This window comes from Xenopus laevis, chromosome 9_10S (assembly GCF_017654675.1).
Source record: "Xenopus laevis strain J_2021 chromosome 9_10S, Xenopus_laevis_v10.1, whole genome shotgun sequence".
Lineage (NCBI taxonomy): Eukaryota > Metazoa > Chordata > Amphibia > Anura > Pipidae > Xenopus > Xenopus laevis.
In genome coordinates this window covers 30,957,684-30,979,417 of record NC_054388.1, presented here as the reverse complement: position 1 = coordinate 30,979,417, position 21,734 = coordinate 30,957,684, and the positions used below count along the sequence as shown (strand labels likewise).

Here is a 21,734-nt window from a genome sequence, read left to right as displayed (position 1 = left end):
GTTTGAATCGTTCGATTCAAAGTCGTAGCCGAAGGTCGAAGTAGCCAATTCGATGGTCGAAGTAGCCAAAAAAACCATTCGAAATTTTTTTTATTCTATTACTTCTCTCGAGCTAAGTAAATGGGCCCCTTAGTATATCAATAAAAACATATTCGGAGCCTGTTTCTGTTAATTACCTGCTTCAGGTAATTACTTCCTAATAAGTTCAGGACCTGATTTCCATACTGTGCATGGACTCCTTTATTCCAGTTTCAGCCATGCAATCTGGCAATAAAAAGTCAGTGTCAGCCAATACCAGAGGGTGCACTTCTTGCTCATTGCACATTTATCCTTATAAATGGAAACAGTTTTTGTTTCACTGATTGTACTTCCATAGAATCTAGAGCTAATGATACAGTTATCTCTTTACTTCACAATGAATCATCAGTGACATGTGGTAGGTAGAACGAAAGACGGATGGATATTGAAGGGGCAATAAGAAAAAAAGCAGATGTATAATGCAATGCTAGCAAGACATCTTTTTACTTCAAAATGTCTAATTGTAGAACTGCTCCATTCTCTGGCTCAGTAACGAGCAGAGTACCAATCGTTGTCATTGATCTGGACCAATTCGGTCACTACGTCCATGAGGTTGTAGCTGTGTTTACATAGCAGGCGTTGGTTGAGCTGCTGGTCACAGAATCCCATCTCCAAGAGGATAGCCATCATGGCTCTTTCTTGTTCTTCTGAATTTCTTGGCTGCTGCTGGGGAACAAGCCAATTGTGTTAAGGTTTGGAGTTACATACATACTAGAGTATCTAACATGGTAATATATACATTAAATTATGTTGGCATTGCTCAAATGAAAAACCCTTTCTGCCTCTGAAGGTGGCACGTCCTTTCTTCTTATGCTGTACATATGGAGCTAATATGCTTCACTCTGCACAACGTTTTTTAATTCACAAAGAAGAACATTCACAGAGAAAACTGAAGCTCCAAAGCTCCAGCTTAAACACAAACCATTAGTTACTTTTTTTTGATGTAAACATCATTTTAATGAAAGATTAGAGGACAAGTTAACCCCAAGATAAAAAAAATGCCTAATAAAAGAATACATAGTTCTAAGAAACTTCTCAATATATATTTATTAAAAATTTCCAGTTATTTGTTAAAACAATCGCTATTGAAAGTAGCATTTGCATTACTCTTGGTTACTTTTTAAACAATGTTGCAAAGGTCAGAGTTCCCAGCAAAGACAGGTCTGTTAGTCATCTGGCTGTCTTGTTTCAACAGTCTTAAGCTGTCTGCAGCTTTTATCAGCCAGTTAAAACCTGCAGACAGAACGAATCGGCAGCTTATTGGCCGGTGTATGGGGCCCTCCGATGGGCTTCCCCGATCGATATCTGGCCAAACGTCAGGCAGATGATGGTCGGGCAGGGGTATAAATCCCGTTGTATTGCGGAATGCATCTGTTTGATGATGTGGTTCTGCCATCCGAGAGCCTGTATACCTTTCATTACTATCTGATTGTTAGGCCCTACGGCCCACGATCGGTTTAGCCTAATATCGCCCACCCCAAGCATATCGGGGAGACATCGCCAAACGAGTGGATCTCTCTGTGTATGGCCACTTTAAGCCACCAGGACAGAAAACAGAAAAAGACAGCCAAACACTGCTTACAATAGCAAGACATACAAATAACTTAAAATCCATAGAAAATTTGTAATGAATGTAGTATATTGCAAAGTTGCTTAGAATTATGTTTTCTTTTATAAGGCATAAGGCTTTTTTTATTTTGGGGCTGACTTGCCCTTAAAATAGAGAGAGTTGCTGCACTCACCAGAGTTGTCTCCTGTTGTCCAGAGAATAAAGCCTTACAAGCAGAAGCAGCAACAGATAGAGCCCCTTTCACAAGACCTCCTGCAATGCTGACACTGGTGAACTGTCTGTTGGAAATCAAACACAGCCATTAAACATTACCATGCCCATTCCATCCTCCATTTTCTTCATAATGGGAATGCAAGATAGCTGGCCAGTGTTTATACCAAGAACTGGTCATACTGGTATATGGTGAAATGACATCACCTCAGGGTAATAAATCAGTAAATAAGGAGGGTGAGAGAGCTGCATATTTAAACTTATCAAATACTGCTAACACTGGGAAAGATCAATATTATATAGGATCCCTGAAAACCCAATTTTCAGAATTTACTGAATTATGACTCCTATACAGTCCACTTTAAACAAATAATTCTACTTTTGATAATAATTTCCTTTCTCTCTGTAATAATAAAACAGTAGCATGTACTTGATGGTAACTAAGCTGTCTGGATGTATATTGGGGGCAAAACAATCCTACTGAGTTTATTTCATGTTTAAATGATTTTTTTAAGCAGACATAAGGTATGGTGATCCAAATTAAATAAAGATTCATTATTGGGAAAACCCCATGTCCCAAACATTCCAGATAACAGATCCCATAGTTGTACTATGAACTTAATTAAAATGCAGACGTTCATAAAGGTAGCATCATCAATATTATGATTAAACTATGATTAAATATTTGGTTACCTTGTGTGATCAGTCTGTTCACTGGATGCTGGAGTACAAGCTGTAGTTTCTAACTTTGGGGCATTTTCATATGAAGAATCTTTTAGGAAACAATTAAATAAGAGGAAAGTATAAAACTTTGCAAGAAGTGGCGAGTAACCCTACAAATGTTCAGATTTCTTACTCTAAAGCAAAATGGACTTTTGTCTTTTTTTTTTATCTAAAATCAATCACATTCTATCAACTGACATTGCTGGTTGTTAAGATTTTATGTCCTGAACTTAAAAACTTTGCCGTAAGCATGGGAAGCGTAGACAGCACTAAGTCAAGACACAAGTAAAATAAAACAGACACAAATTGTATGTAGGTGGAGATAAAAGGCCGCAGCTGATTTATTGTTAAATTCACAATAAATTACATTTACCTTTAGAATGCTGTTAGCTAACTAAAGAATGCTAACAGGAGCTTAATACACTAGCCAGCCTCTGCATAAATACCCAGCAGGCCGCTTTACATAAAGCCATGCCTCCAACAATCATAAAAACATAGCTGCGACAATAAAATTAAACATGTTAGAACCTCTTTTTTTTTTTTAATTTATTTATTTATATGTTTATTTATACACATAGATGAAAATCAACATAAATAAAACAATAAAAAAGGGGGGGGGAGGGTGGGTTTTCAGACACCTCTACACACACAGGCTGTCCAACACGGAATGCCGGAGACCTGCTCCTTATATACCCACTCAGCCAGGTAAGTCCGTTATCTGTCACATATCCCACCAATCATAACCCTTAAACCTAAACCCGTGAAACCCAACTGAAAATTTTTAAACTAAACGGCTGCCACTTTCCCATGCTCATGTGGGCCTATAATCCCCCATAAAACATGGGAAGCGTAGACAGCACTAAGTCAAGACACAAGTAAAATAAAACAGACACAAATTGTATGTAGGTGGAGATAAAAGGCCGCAGCTGATTTATTGTTAAATTCACAATAAATTACATTTACCTTTAGAATGCTGTTAGCTAACTAAAGAATGCTAACAGGAGCTTAATACACTAGCCAGCCTCTGCATAAATACCCAGCAGGCCGCTTTACATAAAGCCATGCCTCCAAGCCAAGACCAATTAACACATTACAGTGGGCTTGGCCATACCCCACCAAGACAAGGCTCTTTCAAGGGCATCTTGAATGCCCATATTAAATATGTCCAACCCAATGTCAGACAAATGAACCCTATCAGCTGCATAAAGGCCCACTCCACCGTCATCCAACTCATGGTGTCTATGAACCAAAATATTGAGAGTTCTGGAAAACGTTGCCAAAGCAAAATTAAGCTTTTTACGATACTTTTCTAAAGGTCGAAGGTAGATGTCCTGCAACCACACCAGTCTGGGTATCACTTCAGACCAAACCAAGACCGTATGTGGAAACATAAAATGTACCTGAGCAAGATCCCGCTTCATGGCCCTAATTAAATCGATAGTTCTACCCTTACCGATATCATTGCCACCAAGATGAACAAAAATAACAGCTGGGAATCCCCATTTTGCCTTCATCTGCAGAGTTACAGGTATAAAATCAGCCCATCGTAAACCCTGAATCCCCATCCAAACAATTTTAACATTCTCCAAACCCAAATTGGCACTGTAAACATGGGATTATGCTCTCAGCTTAGCTCGACGAAGGAAAGAGTGACCAATCAGCCAAATAAGAGGTGGGAAAACTGAAAATGAAAAGACAAGAATTAAATATCAACTAAAGCAGGGCGGACATATGACAAAAAACGCTTGGAACTCCACCTGCCCAATTTCTGAATAGACATATCACTGAAACCCAAAATTGAAGCTTGAGTAGCAGCACCAATACGAAAAGAGTGTGTCTTGTAATCATCAGGAGTAAGACCCACCCGCACAATGCAATCATGTAACACTTTCGTGAAATGATATTTCGTGAGGGAAGAACCATCAGCGTGGATAAAAAATGGACCACAGACTGACGGACGAATGGCAGCAAATGCTTTAAAGGATTGAATCGGACATAGACTAGAAATGGCACTAGTACCCAACCACAAAACCGCACCTTTGCCAGATTGATCGGTTTTTGATGATCTAATAAGCAAACGAAGCTTTCCATTCACCAAAGTAACATCACCCCATTGAAGACCACCTGGAATTGACTTGCTACTTGACACAGCCTCACTAACCCGTAGAGCAGCGAAAAAACAAAAAATGAACAATACCCTGAATAAAACTTGCTCATACGTTGAAAAGCACACCTGAGGCAGAGCCGCCAATAGCTTGTTAAGAATCAGTAAAGTAATGGGCTTCCTTGTATCACTAGACCGCCCCATTCTGCTGATTCCTTTTAAAATTTGCTTCAACAAAAATGATTTGGTAACATCTTCCAAACCAAGTAATTTCAACCAAAATGAAATACCAGCTAAATGCTTTTGAATAGAACTGGCTGAATACCCGGCCTGACCCTGTTCCAAAATTAACCATAAAATTAATTCCCTATCACCTAGACCAGTCTCCCGATGAAGACCATCCTTAAAGGCAATCCATTTGCACGAACTACCCAAATAAGACTGCCAAGTTTTATCCGCCAATGAACAAGTCAACCAACGCTGAACTCTGGCAGCACAAGGTCCATAAATAACACGGGCAAGGCGTCCCTTGAAGATCCAGCTGACTGTTGAACTCCCAGAGCCTGTGAAACTGAAACCGAGACAGAGCGTCGGCAACATAAGTTTGATTTACCAGAAATATGCTTAGCTTTTATCCAAATATTCCACTTAAGAGCTCTAAAAACAACTTGTCTCAATAAACGCAAAACAGGTGGGGAGTCAGAGGAAAGATTATTTACTACATGAACCACACCCCTATTATCACAATGCCAAAGAATCCTCTGATTCGCCAACTGTTCCCCCCAAACTTCCAAAACCACCAATAAAGGAAAAAACTAAATTTTTTAAGAGCCCCAAATCTAACCAACCAATCATTAGGCCAACTATCTGCACACCATTGGTTACCTAAAACAGCACCAAAACCCGATGTGGCCGCTGCGTCTGTATACAATTGTAAAGCTGTACTATCCCGAAAATCACCCTGCCAATAAGTACAACCATTAAAGTCAATTAAAAACTGTTCCCATATCCTAAGGTCCTCTTTGACCTCCACTGGAATTCTAATGTGCCAGTTGGGGTTCGAGACACCTGAAATGATAGACACCAAACGCCTCATGAAAACACGACCAATCGGAATAACTCTAGATGTAAAGTTCAAATGACTAATTAGAGACTGAATGTGCTTCAATTTAACCTTTTTTGCCCCCATAGTAGTCAAAATCAAGCTTCTCAACTTATTAACTTTCTCAATCGGCAAACGAAAAACCCTTTGAACTGAATCAATTTCAATTCCCAAGAACTGAATAACAGTTGTTGGCATAACTGTTTTTGCTGCAGACAAAGGGATACCAAATTTTTTGGACAGCCACATAAAACTATGTAAAAGAATATGACAAGAATCCGTATTAGCAGGGCCAACGAATAAAAAATCATCTAAATAATGCACTATTGACGTACCACCAGTTTCAAACTCCACAGCCCACTGCAAAAAACTAGCAAAAGCTTCAAAATAAAAACAAGATAAAGAACACCCCATAGGAAGGCAGCAGTCATAATAAAATAAGCCATCATAATGGAAACCCAACAAATTATAGCATTCAGGGTGAATGGGCAATAGCCTAAAAGCTGACTCAATATCACTCTTAGCCATTAACGCCCCATGACCACAACGCTGGACCACAGCGACTGCATTATCAAAAGATGCATAAGAAACAGATGACAACTCACGACCAATGCCATCATTAACAGAATCACCTGAAGGGAATGACAGATGGTGAATAAGTCTAAAAGACCCTGGATCCTTTTTAGGGACTACCCCAAGAGGAGAAACCCTAAAATTATCAAATGGTGGGTCAACAAAAGGGCCCTGAACCCTACCAAGGGCTAACTCTTTATCAATCTTCTCAACTACAATTTGAGGGTTAGAGCTAATAGACTTTAAATTATCAGGGAAGGGGAAAAACATAGGAACATCCTTTGATGGAATCCAAAATCCCAACTCAAATCCCCTCTCTAACAAGATTGCCATCTCCCGGTTTGGATACAACCTTAGATAAGGCAACATTGCGCCCAACCTCACTGGGGTTATCTGCTCTATAACCTGAATCCCTGGATGGAGGCTTGGTTTGGCTGGAAACAAAACGCTTGACGCAACGAAAGGCAGGATGCCCACCACCACAATGAGCACACTCGTGCTTAAACCTGCAATTACCTTGCCAACGACAAGTAGATTCATTAAAAGCCCAACAAGCATTTTGTTTCACAGGAACCTTTGTCCCTGAGGCAGGTCCCTGAGGCTGAAACCTAGGAATCAGCATGCCCATCCAAAGGTCAATGTCCTTAGAACCCCAAGGAATAGACCGCTGAATAGACATTTTTTGACTAAATCTATCGTCATAAATGAACCATGCTATGCCCCCATAAGCCTTTTAAGCTTCTAAAATAATATCCACGTGTTTAAACAAACCTGAACTTAAATGAGGTTGCTTAGCACACAATACATTTGCATGAATGCAAAATGCCTGTAACCAATTTGAAAAAGTCCAGGCCACAGGTCTCCGTCTATCAATTTCCACTTCCGAAACCTTGTCATTTTTAACCAAAAATTCTTTAGCAGATGGCAATAAAGAAAGCAAGTCAACATACTCACCCCTGACTATTTTATCTCTAACTGCCTGTGGCAAATGCAAACCTAAAGGGGTAGTATCACACAAAATAGAATCCTTAAAAGCATTCTCAGAAATCCCTGTGCTTGATTGCTTTGACACCGCACCAGAGGACAAAGAAGACAATAAAACATTTAAAACATCAGCATTGTCATAATTACCTAAAACTCTTATCTGCTCAGAAACAGCTTCAGCTGATCGTCCCGCAGCATCCTGTTCTTGTAGCTGCTGACTCAATGAAACGCCTGCAGTAGCAGGACCAGTCGCCGCAACAGATCGAAAAGTGCCCAACTGCTAGCAGAACCTGCGGAAGGAAGGATAGTGCTACAGCTCTGTTGTGCCAAAGATCCCATGCTACTACTTGAAGCAGCCGCAGATGGGGTCCCATGCACAGGAGGAGAACAGGAAGGCCAGATCCCAGCAGAGACCTCGTGCCCTGGAGACGGTTTCTTAGGAGCAGACAGTTGAACATTGGACTTGCGCATGGCAACTTTCTTCTTCACAGGGCCGGTTGCCATGGAAACCCGACGCGCCGCACCAGCAGGGACAGCACAGGAAGCGCCGCGCCTAGTGACAGGCGGAGAAGCGGCTTCTTCATACGGAGGGCTGACAGGACGAGCGGAAAATGCAGCCGGCAAGCCTTCAAGAACGCCGGCATCCTTACTGGGATAATTCTTCCGCTTGCACGATCTCTTCTTCTGATGTTCAGCACCGCTAGCAGCCTTGGAAACCGGATGCGCCGAACCAGCTCCGCTAACAGCTCCGCCCACACTGGAAACACCGCTCCTAGAAAGGACGGAAGGGCGTGTAGGAGAAGCGGAGTCCTCAAACGAAGGGCTGGGGGAACCTCCCTGCAGGGGTGCCGGAGCAGATGACTGACACAGCATCAGGAGGGAACGGATATCCTCATCGCCGGCTTCTTCGCGGACCCAACGCAAGACATCCAGCAGCTTGCCGCTCTCCATCCTCGCCAGCTTGCAGCTCTCCAGTCAGTGCGATCTTCAGACACCTCTCTCCAGTCAGCGCGATCTTCACACCTTGGGTTTTCAGACACCTCTACACACACAGGCTGTCCAACACGGAATGCCGGAGACCTGCTCCTTATATACCCACTCAGCCAGGTAAGTCCGTTATCTGTCACATATCCCACCAATCATAACCCTTAAACCTAAACCCCTGAAACCCAACTGAAAATTTTTAAACTAAACGGCTGCCACTTTCCCATGCTCATGTGGGCCTATAATCCCCCATAAAACATTCTCAGACTGGTAACCTGAAAACACTCATTTTTGGTTTTGTCCTAAAATTTAGTAAAAAAATTTTCATCAAGCCTTTGTTTTAAGTTCCAAATACAAATACAATACCTTGGTTCCTTTGCTCTGGAATAGATTGCCGGATGCTTGCAGGCTCAGCTTCTGTTGTCCTAGATACAGCAGCTCCTGGTATCTCCTGTGGTGCCCTTCAAATAAACAAACATTTCTATTAGCTGTATAATGTGATTAGCAGGTTAGGTTGATCCTCGGTTTGTATCCACTCTGTGAGTGCTGCTGGGTGCTTGATATGTACATATACTGTTTAATCACTTCTTTATTCCTATGAATTCCATACACTTGACCAAGCATAACATAATTTATTTACAGAGGAGTGGCAATTGGACAGTCTGGGGTGAAGTGGCAGCCAGTGAGCAGTGTACCTGTCCTGGAGGTTCAGTGGGTATCGCACAAATATAAAGTAATCTGCAACTCTTTAAGGAAAATTATATACCCTTTTTCAACTCTAGTGCAATGTACAGGGCTTGTGCTAAACATACTCTTTGCCTGTTGTTGTTTTATTACAACAAAAATATATAGTTTTATTTCTTCAGCTGAACTGGGCAAACAGGGATATAAAGACAACTCCATGTTTAGTCTTGCACGCTTCAGTTTCTCTCTCTCTCTCTCCTGTTTAGTTCAAGAAATAACAAAACCAGGAACTGGAAATGTTGGTTTGTGAATGCAAATCTGAGGGTGGGGAGGCCAAATCGGAACATGCAGGTAGCCATCCTTGATAGCCAGTGACATCAGTAGTTGTCCTGGTTCCATTCCCCGAATCACTGATCACAATGTCTCCATTTTTAACCGTACAGATAGTATGAATTTGTTCAGTGCCTTCAGGTCCAGAACTGGCCGAAAGGATCTGTTCTTATTCGGGACGATCAACAGGTTGGAGTAAAAGCTGAAGAATCTCTTGTGCTGTGGCACCGGTATAATCACTCAGGCCTTCACCATTGTTATTATACACGTTGAGAATGCCTGAGCTCTGGGGAATTTTTGGGGGACCCTGGACATAACAAACTTCCTGGTGGGGAAGAGAAGTGAAGTAGAGGTGATACCCTCTATAATGATTTTGTTGACCCAGGCATCTGTGGAATACTGGGTCCACACAGCCTGCCCCCTATCAGATCTGAAGTCTCCGGAGGGTATGTCCCGTTAGACTGCCTTTGATGGTCTTATCCGTGGGGGGCTTGTTGTGTGACTTGTTGGGCTTCCATGTGGGTTGATTTCTGTCCCCTGGTCTGTTTTTGAATCCAGATCGGTGTGGAGGGGATATTATGCGTTTTTTCCACGTTTTGAGGACGTGGCCGAGTGAGCCCTGGATTGGGGAAGATGGGTACTCTTCCCGACAGTGGCCTGCAAGATCATTTTCTGCAGTTCTTCTCAGAATAGTCGGCCTCCTTTAAATAGGAGCGATGTGAGCAACATCTTTGAGCTGATGTCTGCTGACCAGTTCTTTAGCCAGAGTGTTCTATGTGCCGCCACTAAGAGCGCCGATGATCGGGCAATAATTTGTGCTGTATCTAAAATGGCTTTGCACAGTAAGTCCTATCCCTCCAGCATTGATCTTGCTGTTGATAGGAGATCCAATCTAGGAGAACCCTCCTGTATGTCATGGAGTAAAGATTCTGCCCAAGACTGGATGATTCATGCCAACCCACGCCAAAGCTAGGGTGGGCCGTAGTGAAGATCCTGTGGATGTATAAATGGCCCTGAGAGAAGCCTCTAGCCATTTGAACGCTGCTTCTTCCGTCACTGGTAAAGCAGTGGATTCTGATAGCCTGGAGACTGGTGTATCCACTGAAAAGGAAATTGGGCTGCCAACTTGTCTTGTCTCTTGAAGAGGCCCTTGGCCTTTTGTTTACAGGGTCCGGGGTAATGTTAAGGACCTCTATAACCTGTTTGATGATACCTTCAATTTAATGATGGACGTCTTTGCTTGTGTGTCCGGCCTCCTCGTCCCCAACAAGATGTTGGACGCTGGAAGTTCCCCTTCAGGAGATTCTGATGAAACATCAGAGTACTTGCTTGTGGAAGTACTTGCTTCCCAGCTTTGTTTGCCCTTTTGCGCTTGCCACTGAGCCTATGGTCAAGTTTAGCTATTGCTTTTCCCAGAGAGTCAGTGAGAGAAGGGAGACCCTGGAGAGAGACCAGGGACTGTGATAATTGGATTGCCCATAGTGGCGCTGGGGGTTCCCGGTTCTGTGAACTACCCTCTGCAGGAAGGTCCTTTTGCTGTGCTGCATTAGGCAAGGGGTCATGGTTGGTCCCTGAAGCAGGCACAGACTCCTGTTCCCTGGAGCATGATTTACAGAGAGGTTCTGTTTGACCTCCTGGGGCTTTAGAGTGACACCTAGTGCAGGCCAGGTATTTCACCAGCCCTGCTGGTGCTGGGGCTCCCCCCCCCACCCTGGGGAATAAATCCCCTGTCCTACCTTCTGCCATGGTGGTGGTGGGTAGGTGTATGAGAAAGTCACAGGGTTAGTGCACTGGGAGCAGTTCTGCTCTCCTGTCCCCTGCGGTCTCTGGCACTCAGTTCTTGCCCTCACTGCTGTTTGCAGAGAGATGCTTCTGGCAGACTGCCTAGGCTTCCGATAGTGTGCTAGATAGGCGGCGCCTTTTCTTTTACCGTGAAATAGAGGGGGTGGCTCCGCTTCCCTCTTGTGCTAAGTAAAATGGTGCCTGGACCGCCCCCTAGACCCCTTTTCGGGTTTCCGGGTAATCACAATCCTCCCCACTTGCCTTCCGTCCCTGATGCTGAGCCGCTCTCCTACCAGAACAATTAACTGCTCAATACTGACCGGAGCAGTGCGGTGGGTCAGGTATGAAAGACGGAAACAAGCAGCGCTGTGCCTGCTTCTATTGTGCTGGTTTGGGCTCTCCTCCCTGGGTCGTGTGGGTGGAGGGGGTTTTGTAGGTGCGGGAGTGATGGTTAGAGTAACAGTAGTCCTCCTTCTCACCCCACTGTCTCACCGCCCATGCCTGGATGGATTGTATAGCTGAGGCTAGGTTATTTCCCTGGTGAGATATCCCGCAAAGGGGGCTACCAGGGCCGAACTGGTAGGAAAAAGCAGCCCTCAAAGCAGCCCATGTATTCACGCGCATGCAAAGCATGATATATATTTCCAACCCCATGGTTAACTAGAGCTAATGTTTATTAATAGATATTTTAATATATACACCCTATGTGCTGGAACTGGCCCTTGCAACAAATATCTCACCCTAGTTTCTATCACAACTATTCTATCAGATGGTTTAGTGGCACTATACTTACTGTAAATTCTAAATGTTCCTTTTTGTGCCCCCAGCTAGACCATGCACCCTGGCAGATAAGAGATTACCATGTGTGTCATAGGGCCAAAGTGTGGCATACTTGAGGAGACTAGGCTGCCTCACGCAAAAGCTCATATACATTTCTAAAGTGAGTGGCTCATTTATATATTAAATACAGACCTCATTTGCATTTTTATGTGAGCAGTCCATTTACATTTTAAAGCAAGTGGCCCATCAGGCATTTGCCCAAACCCACAGATTGCCAGTCCGGGCCTGGGGGCTACCCCCAGTGGGTTCAGGCAGCCCTGACCCCGGCCTCACCCCGGATGTCAGAGCTAATCACTACCCGAAAATTCCTCATCTGTCTCACTAGAGACCTGTTAGGCTCCAACCTCCTAGGAGCAGGACACTTGAAAACCTGAAGGTAGGAGGAGCTAGGTGTAGGGGGAAGCTGGAGTGGACTGGCACATCCCCTTTTCAAATTAGCATCAAGTGTCCTGCTTTTTAAAGCATGGAGCTTAACCCCATATGTTCCCCGTGTCCCCCTTTAGACAACATAGAAAATGTGATTGGTGGCCTCGGGTTACTGCACAGGTGCAAGTTTGCCCAGCATGTTTTATTTAAAGGGATCAAAGTCAGCCAAAAAGTTTTTGTATGGATTCTGCAAATTGTAGGCTTTCAAGAAAAAAAGTGTTTGTGACAATGAGAGCTGTGAAGTAACGGAATTCTCTCCTTGAAATGGTTGTATTGTAAATTAGTTAGTTTCAAGAAGTTTGGACGGCTTTAGACAGCTGTAGATTCTATACCCTGGGACAGGCAGCTTTCCCTTTCCACTCCTGGCAGTAAGTCATCTGCTGACATTATAATCTGTAGATTTGCTATAATGAAACATTAATAAATAGGATTTGATTTGGTCTTATGGTTCTCATTATTGCTTTTTCCTCAGGTTGTAACCCCTCTGAAACATTGTGTTAAATATCTATTATAAGTAATTCTATTAGAATCACTTATACTAGATATACCATGAACTGTATGAATGAAAATAAATAAATAAATGTTAAATAACATGTCCTGGAGTCCCAGCAATCACATGATTTTATTCACGCTGTAAGAGCATAAAGTACATCATACCTTGTTTGAGGTGAGGGTCTCATCACTTCTGGGATAAGCGGGACAGTATCTAAGGTCTGTGATATTGTGAGAATGTCGTTGATGCTGTGACTCTGGGACTGATGACTATTGGCTTCATCTCCCTTTGCCTCTGTCTTTGTTTCCGTGTCGCATCCCGTCTCAGAAAGTGCTGAATTGTACATGGATTCTTCTAATGGGCGCGATGTGTCAAAACACTCAGGAAGGATAATGATATAATCCTCCATAGAATCACATGATCCCTGGCTGCCTGTTTCATCGTTAGCATCTTCCTTCATGTTTTGATCATCTTCATATAAATCAGCTGGACATAGATCTGGGGAACAGAATTGAGAACTTAGAGAGAATACACTCATAATTGGGCAGCAGCAATGTGTATTTGGAGAAATGAGTTCAGTTTAACTGAGCTTTCAACTTCTACAATCAGAAGCAGCCACTAACCTGTAGGAAGTATCTTCTGTTGGTTCCCAACATCCACATTCTTGTGTTCTACAGGTTCTGAGAAATTGAGTGCAGAAGAATTCTGTCCCAAACTTTTTTCATGCTTTACACTGTAGTCACAACTTGTGTGTGGCATAGACGGTAGTGAACCTGGTTAGGTCAGGACAGTTTGGTTTAAAACAATTTGCTCATTTAAGCACATAGTAATAAAAGTCTCACATACCATATCTAGTATAAGTAATTCTAAAAAAACTTGGACTTACTAAGTAATCAATGAAGAAGCTGCTCGGATGAGTAGTGAAACGTCTTCAGTGATTACTCAGCAAGTCCAGTTGTTTTAGAATTTCTTATACTAGATATACCACGACCTGGAATAAAAATCTTCATAGTCATTTGTCTCACATACCAGTTAATACTACTACACAGCCCTCTCACCCCCCGCCTGAAACACACCAGTTACATCCCCTCTAAAATCCACCACTGAGGCTTTTGTTCTCCTTTAAAGCCAGAATGGCTTGTTATTTGGTTATTTTTTTCTGGAGGATTCATTCATAAGTTGCACAATACACAAAGCACTGAGTTACCTTATTGAATCTGAGCTCAGAACCTTTGCCAACAATTTTAAGTCCCCATTAAGTAATGATATGTATTGAATCCAGAAAGCTCAGAATTATGTAAAGGCCATCTCTCATAGAGGCTTTTTAAGCAAATTATTATAATTTCTAAAAATAAGTTCCTCTTTCTCTGTTATAATAAAACAGAACCTTGTAGGATGAGTTTTCATGTACATTATCTAGGGACCTTCTGTTTTGAAATGTCAGTATGCAGCTCCGAGTGCGCACCATAATTCTACTACCACCATTCATGCTTTAAATAAAGTAGCAGAACTGCATCATAGTACACTCACTGTGGGGTGAGGTCTTCCTTTGAGGCAGATTGTAATCTGGGGCTGCATCTAACGTCAGACTCCTTATCACTGTTTCACACACAAACTGTGTTCCGCTGATGTCTTCTTCATCCTGTGCTGCTGCATTCTCTCTGTTTTCAGGAGACTTACTTAGTCCTGGAATAAAGCCATACTCTTTATTTTGTCAACTAAAACACAAATAGAGGCTTCTAAATACTGTTGAGTCTGTGAAACGCCTAGGAAAAGATAGTGTGGCACCAACTGCTGCTCCCTAAACACCACCATAACTCCAAACAGCAGATCCTTTACCTTGGAATGTGATGTGCTTTTGATGCTGAACTGTTTGTGAGTAGGCAATTGGCATTCTGTGATTGTTTTTAAAATATTTATTAAACAGAATTATACTATTATTTTCTCTATTGTCTCTACTTCATGTATAGAGTAATGAATGAACTGCGGAACTCACAAACCAAATATGATATGCATGCTGAACATGGACTGTTTGTAAGTACATGCCCCAAAAGGAAGCCTGATTTGTATGTAAACCTTGGGTGGATCCAATTAAAAACATTTCTGAACACCTTTTAAACCTATTGTTGCTGGATTTCCATTTTCAGGCAACACAAAACAGCACTGACCTATGTGCGCTTCCTTCTCTTTTAGATATTTCACATATGTATAACTGCAATTGATCCACCAATTTCCTTTTATATTAATAAAAATACACGCTTTTGGGGAAATTTGTCAATATGTTTTATTTTGTCTCAGTTATTTGGAAGGCCTTACCATTATGTGTCTTTTGCAAAGCCATTTCACTTTCTTCCAATGTTCGCCCCAAACCTGCATTTTCAATTAATGGTCCATCGTGAGTCAGAGGTGATATGCAGGGAGTCATATCTAGAAAGAAAAGCAAATGTATCAGCATTTAAGGATTTAACAGCTTGTAAAAATAAGCAAAAATACCTCAAGAAGTTCAAACAAATAAATAGCATGCTTGTTTCTGGGTGAGATCGTGTCTGAGTGTGTGTGATACTTGGTCTGTTTGCAATTGTGTAGTATTGAGCAGTAAATGGAGAGCATGGCTACTCCTTCTGTCCCTTCAATAAAAAAAAGCCTAGTACTTGGCTGGATAGCGCTGGGATGACATTTTTTAACGTTTCCCTGACTTGAGCAGGACATATGCATGCTGTAGTAATTCAGAACCAGACTACACGGGATGGGAAATAGGCGGAGCTGCGCTCCCCAGTTATGTACCCCAGCTTGTGCATTTTTTATACACAGGTAATGGCCCAGGAAATTCTGCATTTGGGGAGGAGGAGAAGGTGTTTGTAACAAATTACTACTGGAAACCAGACAATTATTTTCGATTTATGTATGTCCAAACAAACTAGAAACATGAAACCAGACAATATTATTGGAATTAAAACCTGTATTAGCATAATGAAAGAAAGTATAATTTTAAGCAACTTTACAATATACAGTTGTGTTCAGAATAATAGCAATCAGACATCACTAACCTGATCAATAACTGTTAAGTATATTTCTACATGGCAAATAATTTACTAGTAGGTGCAGTAGAGTAATAGAAAAACAACAGACCCATCAGTCATGACATGCTGCTGATTCTGTGTCATTGAATCATTAACTGAGGCTTGTTCCAAATAATAGCAGTGTTCAAAATAATAACTTTTTTTTTACAAATAATAGCAGTGTGGAGTTCAAACAGTGAGATCGTTCATTCTGTGAAAAAACAGGTGCCAATTACGGCCCTTATTTAAAGGAACTGTAACACAATTTTTTTACATTCAAAATATCACTTCTAAATACCTTTATTAGAAAACATATCATAAAGAAAATTCAATAGTGCAAGTATTTTTTTAAGAAATGTAACCTTCCTGATGATTTCTCGAGCTCAGGATGCAGATCGCAGCAATCTTCTGGGTAGCTCCCACCTCCTTTCCCTCCCGCTCCCTATGCAGGCTCACACATCGCTCGTTCCTACAGGCATGCAGACTTCACTGGAAAGGAGAAAAGCTCCGTCCCCAACCCCTCCTTCACTATTGAAAAAAGTCTATAAATAACACAGAAGCATGACTCTGAAGAAGCTGAAGAATGCAGCAAATTAACTTCCGGACTAAACCGGAAGCCAGGCAGTCGCCGCATCGCCTTTTTAAATTTGCCCAGTAAAGGAGTGGTAATGTAATTCATTCAAAAACCATCCATAATATTGCACTATTTTAAGACTACATATGTTATTTAAAGTATTTTGAATGCATATATTTAAAGTGAAATAAATGTGTTACTTTTCCTTTAAGGAAGGAAGGCAGCAAGTGTTGTACATGCTGGTTAAAGTGCATTTCTCTCTGAAAATGGCTCGTTCCAGACATTGATTAAAAAGTTGATTGGAGAGGGGAAAATGATAGGCTGCTCAGCTATAATGATCTCAAATGCTTTAATATGGCAACCAAAACCTGAAAGACGGGGAAGAGAATGGAAAAGGACCGTTCAAATGGACAAAAGAATAGTCAAAATGACAAAGACTCGGCTAATGATCAGCTCCAGGAAGATCAAAGAAGGTCTAAAGTTACCTGTGGATACTGTTACAATTATAAGACACTTATGTGAAGCCAAGTTAAACACACTGATATTATTCTGAACACCTATTAGAAAACATCACTGGCTTTAAACATTGGTGAAGATGCTCTTGAGGAGGGGGAATATGATAACTACAGTGTGTATAAATAATTAAAGGGGGATAATAATCTCTCAGATCCTTCCAAAGGATTTAAGGCTAAGAGTAAAAGGAATATTTTAAGTACAATGAAGCCAATATCCCCCCCCCCAAAGCCCAAAAATTGTTATTGTCTATGGCATCTTACAGCAGTCCCTCTGGCATTTGCCAGAATCTACAGATCATGTAGATATCGTATCAGGTCTGGGTGGTGCAAGTTATGCAGAACAGACTTTTGTAACCTAGAATACTCCTTTGCTCCTTGAATTTATGCTGCCTTCAAGGTCTTGTATGCAGGAATATTGTGCTGTTGTCCCCCACCACCACAACCACCAAAACCATATCATTGTGTTTTTTTACATTCCCCTCTTTGCAATACAGTTTATTGATACATACTTGATACATACAGGGTCTATAAAGTTCACTCACCAACAGGAGTATTATGAGGGACACGTTCCAGTTCTTGGACAATGTTTATATCCAGCAACTCAAATGAGAGCAAGTCCTGAACAAAAGAATGTAAAATGCTACTCAACAATCCAATAAAAAATAAGTCAGAAAAACACAAATACTAATTCACCAGGTAAATGAATAGTGCTGCTATTTGCACATCATTTTAGAAGGTAAAGAATTAATACCAACAACCATATAGAGTCTAACTCCGTTTTTAACTACTTATAGCTTATAGCTGTAAGTCCTGCACCTTTTTTAACACTATGCATGAAAGATAGAAACAAAATTAGATTTGCTGTGAATTTGGATAGATGGTTTATATGTATACCTTTGCCCCCAACTGCACCAAACAGGGACAGTGTTTCACCTGAGCAGTAAGAAGATCCACAGATGGAAAGTTCAGCTTTCTGTCACCGTTTGTATTCCTTATTGTCTCAGGAGTGGGGGGCCTGGCCAAATCTTGGACCAGAGAGTCTCCATTCTGAGTAGATCCAGTTGTAGCATCCTATAAAAGTGCAAAAATCAATAAGGTGTGTGATTATTTTAGAAATTGCAATATAAAAAGTACATTAAAAAAAGAGACTGTTTTGAGGCCAGTAGATGCAATTTAATTTAGATTTATTATAAAAAAATAATTTTAATTATACCCTGTAATGCCAATGCTTTCAGCTAAACAAGGTAACTATAGAAGTGATGTACTAGAAGGTATGAGTTTTAAGTACTTGCCTCTTGTTGGTTAATCCCCCTGGAAGATAGGCCTTTCTCTGTATGGTCTAGGATGTCATTACACGCAATGGTATCCACAATGATGCTACACCAAACTCGAGGTCCAAAATGTTTTCCTTTATGTGACAGGCGCCAGTGGGAGGTGTAGGTCTCCTCCAACGCAGGGGCAATAAATTCTATAGACAAAACTCCCACCTCATTTGGTAGCAGGGAAGGGACTGGAGCTTCTTTGCATGAAGTGGATGCTAACGTCAGGTTTCCCCACATGAACTTTAGCTGTGTAAAGTAGCCCAGTTAGTATGTATTATGTCCTACTACATTAAAAAATAAGTAGTGGTTTAACAAAGGAGTAATAAAGATAGGTATGTTCAACATGCACATATTCCAATACAAGCCCAGCTTCTTGGGCTGTTCTTGCAGATACACGTCCACTCACCCTTTATTTTATATACAATAAACAGCTATATGTTTGAGCTATATGTTTCCATTTCAGATAACTGAACACATTACCTTAGTATCTAAACTCCACTTAACATTCCCAGTGTTCTTCATCCTCCAGTGTTTGATAAACTTAGTACCAGGCTTAAGATGCGTTCCATCAGGTAAGTTTTCATCCACAAAGATGGCACTGACAGTGGGAATGATCTGTGGGCATGGTTGCATAGGAATTCTGCAGTGACAGCATAACAGAAGTAATGAACATAAGCAGACATTAATTCCCAGACTGCCCACTAGCTATGAATTGTTTAGTGAATAAACGGCTACACTAGAGGATAAGGGGGCTATTTATTGTTTTTACTAGACTAATGCGAGCCAGAAAAATCAGAAGACTAATTTATGAACGCAAGTGCAGACTCAAAACCATGCGGGCATCAGTGCTATTCAGAAACGTACTTGCACTCAAACATGCTCCTTTAAACTTGTGTTCAAGTGCTAATGTGCCAGCTTTAGATTCTCTGATGAATTACACACAAGTGCAAACATTAGCCTGGACCTACCTGTGTTCCCTCAATAGTGGGTCGCATTAATAGCCAATATTGTTTAAATAAAGCCTTATCATCTGTATGAAAATGAAGGTCCCAAACATAAAGATTCACCTGAATTGTTCTTTAGGGGCCTCTACTGGTCTCCGCATTTTTAAGTATAGGTGGCTGTGGTCATGGTCGCAGCCTTCACCTTCACATTGCTCACAGATGTTAAAGGATACACAGGTGCTGTGGGTAAAAATTAATCATAAAAATGTTATGACTTTATATGAATGCTTAAAAATGTGTAAATGGGGTCATATATCTCCTCATGGGCAATATGCTTGTTTGCACTAATACTGCATTTTCCTCTTGCAGAACTGATGCAAGTCTCTGTTTCATTTCAAAATGCAGAAAACTGAATATGAGGTGCACAACACAGCCATTCCCCCGGCAGAAGTGCTTGCAAGTTATTTTGCCCTTTAGTACTCTTGCTCTTCTGCCCAGGGGAATCGTAAAGACCCCTAAATAATAAAAACTGATCAAATTCTAACACAAAGTCAATCGGGCCTGCTATTGCTATTTTTATTTAGGTGCTTATTAAAGCTATTATACTGGAAACCATACAAAGCAATGTAATATTCTGTATTATAATCATAACATTCCATAAAGGAGAAGGAAAGGCAGTTTAATGCCGATTGATTTGAGCATGCTCAAGCCCAAGCCCAAGCCCAAGCCCTGGAGGTTTATGCTGAAAACAGGAAGTCTGATACAGAAGCCCATGTGTACACAACAGAAGGAAAGAAATGTGGTGTTTATTTTGACAGAAGACTCAGAGCAGCATTAATTTGAGGGTATACTAGTGTTTTCATATAGACGTTTCTGATAAAGTGTACTTACTTTTAACATTTCCTTCTCCTTTAAGTATGTAAAAGAGGAGTCTAGAGAGGAATTTCATGTGACAAAACTAACAGACCATTATGTATCTGCCATTAATATTTGATTTGTTTTAAAGAAGTGATTTTGCACCCAAGGATCCCAAATATGTAGGAATCATTTAAATTGTTTCCCATCTGTATTAGCGTTTTAAAATTCCAAGAAATTCCCAAATTGGTGTTATATTTGGAAGGTAATCTGAAGGCAGCTATGACCAGCTTTTATAACTATTTTGAATGTGTTTTTTAAAGCACAATACCTACCTGCACTGATAGCGTATTCCAATTATCTTTTGTTTACAATTGCTGCAGAGAAGATGCCAGTCAAACAAGTTCTCAAGAAAAGCAGGCCTTACTGGATCTTTAACTGGCAATGAATAGCAGCTGGCGTTGGTCATCGAGTTCTCTCTTAGAGACAGGGTCACCCTTTCCACTGTTTCAAGTATGATTTGTTCCTTAAACTGCAAATAAAGAAAGGTTCAATAAGCTAACATAAGAACAAAGGCACGTGTACAAACCATGGAATATCGACAATAATATATCCTAAGCCCAGTAACACTTCTGCTCTGTGACTGGATTTGAGTGATTTCCTTGCATTACTCTTGATTACTTGTGTTTGCCCATAAAAAATGTGCGTGCAAGATTTACATTTATTGAGATTTCTGCATAACTGTTGTTCTTATTCAGGATATTTTATCATCAGACATAAGGATATGTGGGACATACAGTAGGTGTTGTAATGTGCAAGTTTAAAGGTTACTAGTTTAGTTTAGGAAAGCTTTTCAGTCTGCTAATTTGGAGTAGAAAAAAGTGGGCATAACACTGTTCAGAAAGTTCCTGGCATGTATAAAGGTTTGCTGTTTGGGGATTTAAATTTTGAAATCTTTATGACTACTTTCAAAAAGTATGTGGTTTTCTGTGGTCAACCTACTGTTCAGTACTGTACTACTGTGGGTTTATAATCTTTACATAGTTAATTTGGGTTGAATAAATATCTCCATGTTGTTTGTAGAGCAAGCACTCAATGAGCAGTCCTCCATGCAGTTACAATTAAAAAAAAGTATTTATTGAAGTACAAGCATGGATTACAGCCACATGCATTTTGTGTTCTCACAGCACTTAATGATAGGCTCTGATTAAGTGTTGTGAGAACACGAAATGCGTAAGGCTGTAATCCATGCTTGTACTTCAATAAATACTTTTTTTTAACTGTAACTGCATGGAGGACTGCTCATTGAGTGCTTGCTCTACAAACAACATGGAGATATTTATATTATTAGAAGTTAATTACTGTTGTAGACAATTATGTTATAATTAACAATAATATAATATAACAAGAATTATACATTAAAAATGTTGTTTAAACAAAGGTTTCTACAGAAGAACATAAAAAGCATTTTGGAGAAGGTATAATTCAAAATTTTTTTAGTTACTTCTACTGCCTCTTTCCAGATTTCAAATGGGAGTCATTTTCGCTGGCAGCCAAAAAAAATCTACTTCTCCACGAGGCT

At 40.8% G+C, this 21,734-nt stretch overlaps 1 protein-coding gene across 7 annotated transcripts in view; it reads right to left on the bottom strand.

Annotated features, from left to right (window-relative positions):
- Window positions 1-222: 222 nt before the first annotated feature.
- Window positions 223-21,734, bottom strand: part of nbr1.S (neighbor of BRCA1 gene 1 S homeolog) — a 34,734-nt gene continuing 13,222 nt past the window's right edge. For 4 of the 7 annotated variants that reach the window (XM_018238363.2, XM_018238366.2, XM_041578819.1 and 1 more), the window contains 14 exons: window positions 20,488-20,684; window positions 19,421-19,537; window positions 18,834-18,993; window positions 18,324-18,599; window positions 17,926-18,102; window positions 17,574-17,649; window positions 15,200-15,310; window positions 14,414-14,569; window positions 13,507-13,656; window positions 13,048-13,381; window positions 8,695-8,789; window positions 2,552-2,630; window positions 1,821-1,926; window positions 223-744 (listed from right to left, as the gene is read on the bottom strand). In XM_018238363.2, coding sequence (XP_018093852.1) covers window positions 565-744; window positions 1,821-1,926; window positions 2,552-2,630; window positions 8,695-8,789; window positions 13,048-13,381; window positions 13,507-13,656; window positions 14,414-14,569; window positions 15,200-15,310; window positions 17,574-17,649; window positions 17,926-18,102; window positions 18,324-18,599; window positions 18,834-18,993; window positions 19,421-19,537; window positions 20,488-20,684 — 2,214 coding nt within the window. In that variant the 3' untranslated portion in view covers window positions 223-564. The remainder of the gene's footprint in view (window positions 745-1,820; window positions 1,927-2,551; window positions 2,631-8,694; window positions 8,790-13,047; window positions 13,382-13,506; window positions 13,657-14,413; window positions 14,570-15,199; window positions 15,311-17,573; window positions 17,650-17,925; window positions 18,103-18,323; window positions 18,600-18,833; window positions 18,994-19,420; window positions 19,538-20,487; window positions 20,685-21,734) is intronic. The other 3 variants (XM_018238365.2, XM_018238367.2, XM_041578820.1) reach the window with 3 other exon arrangements.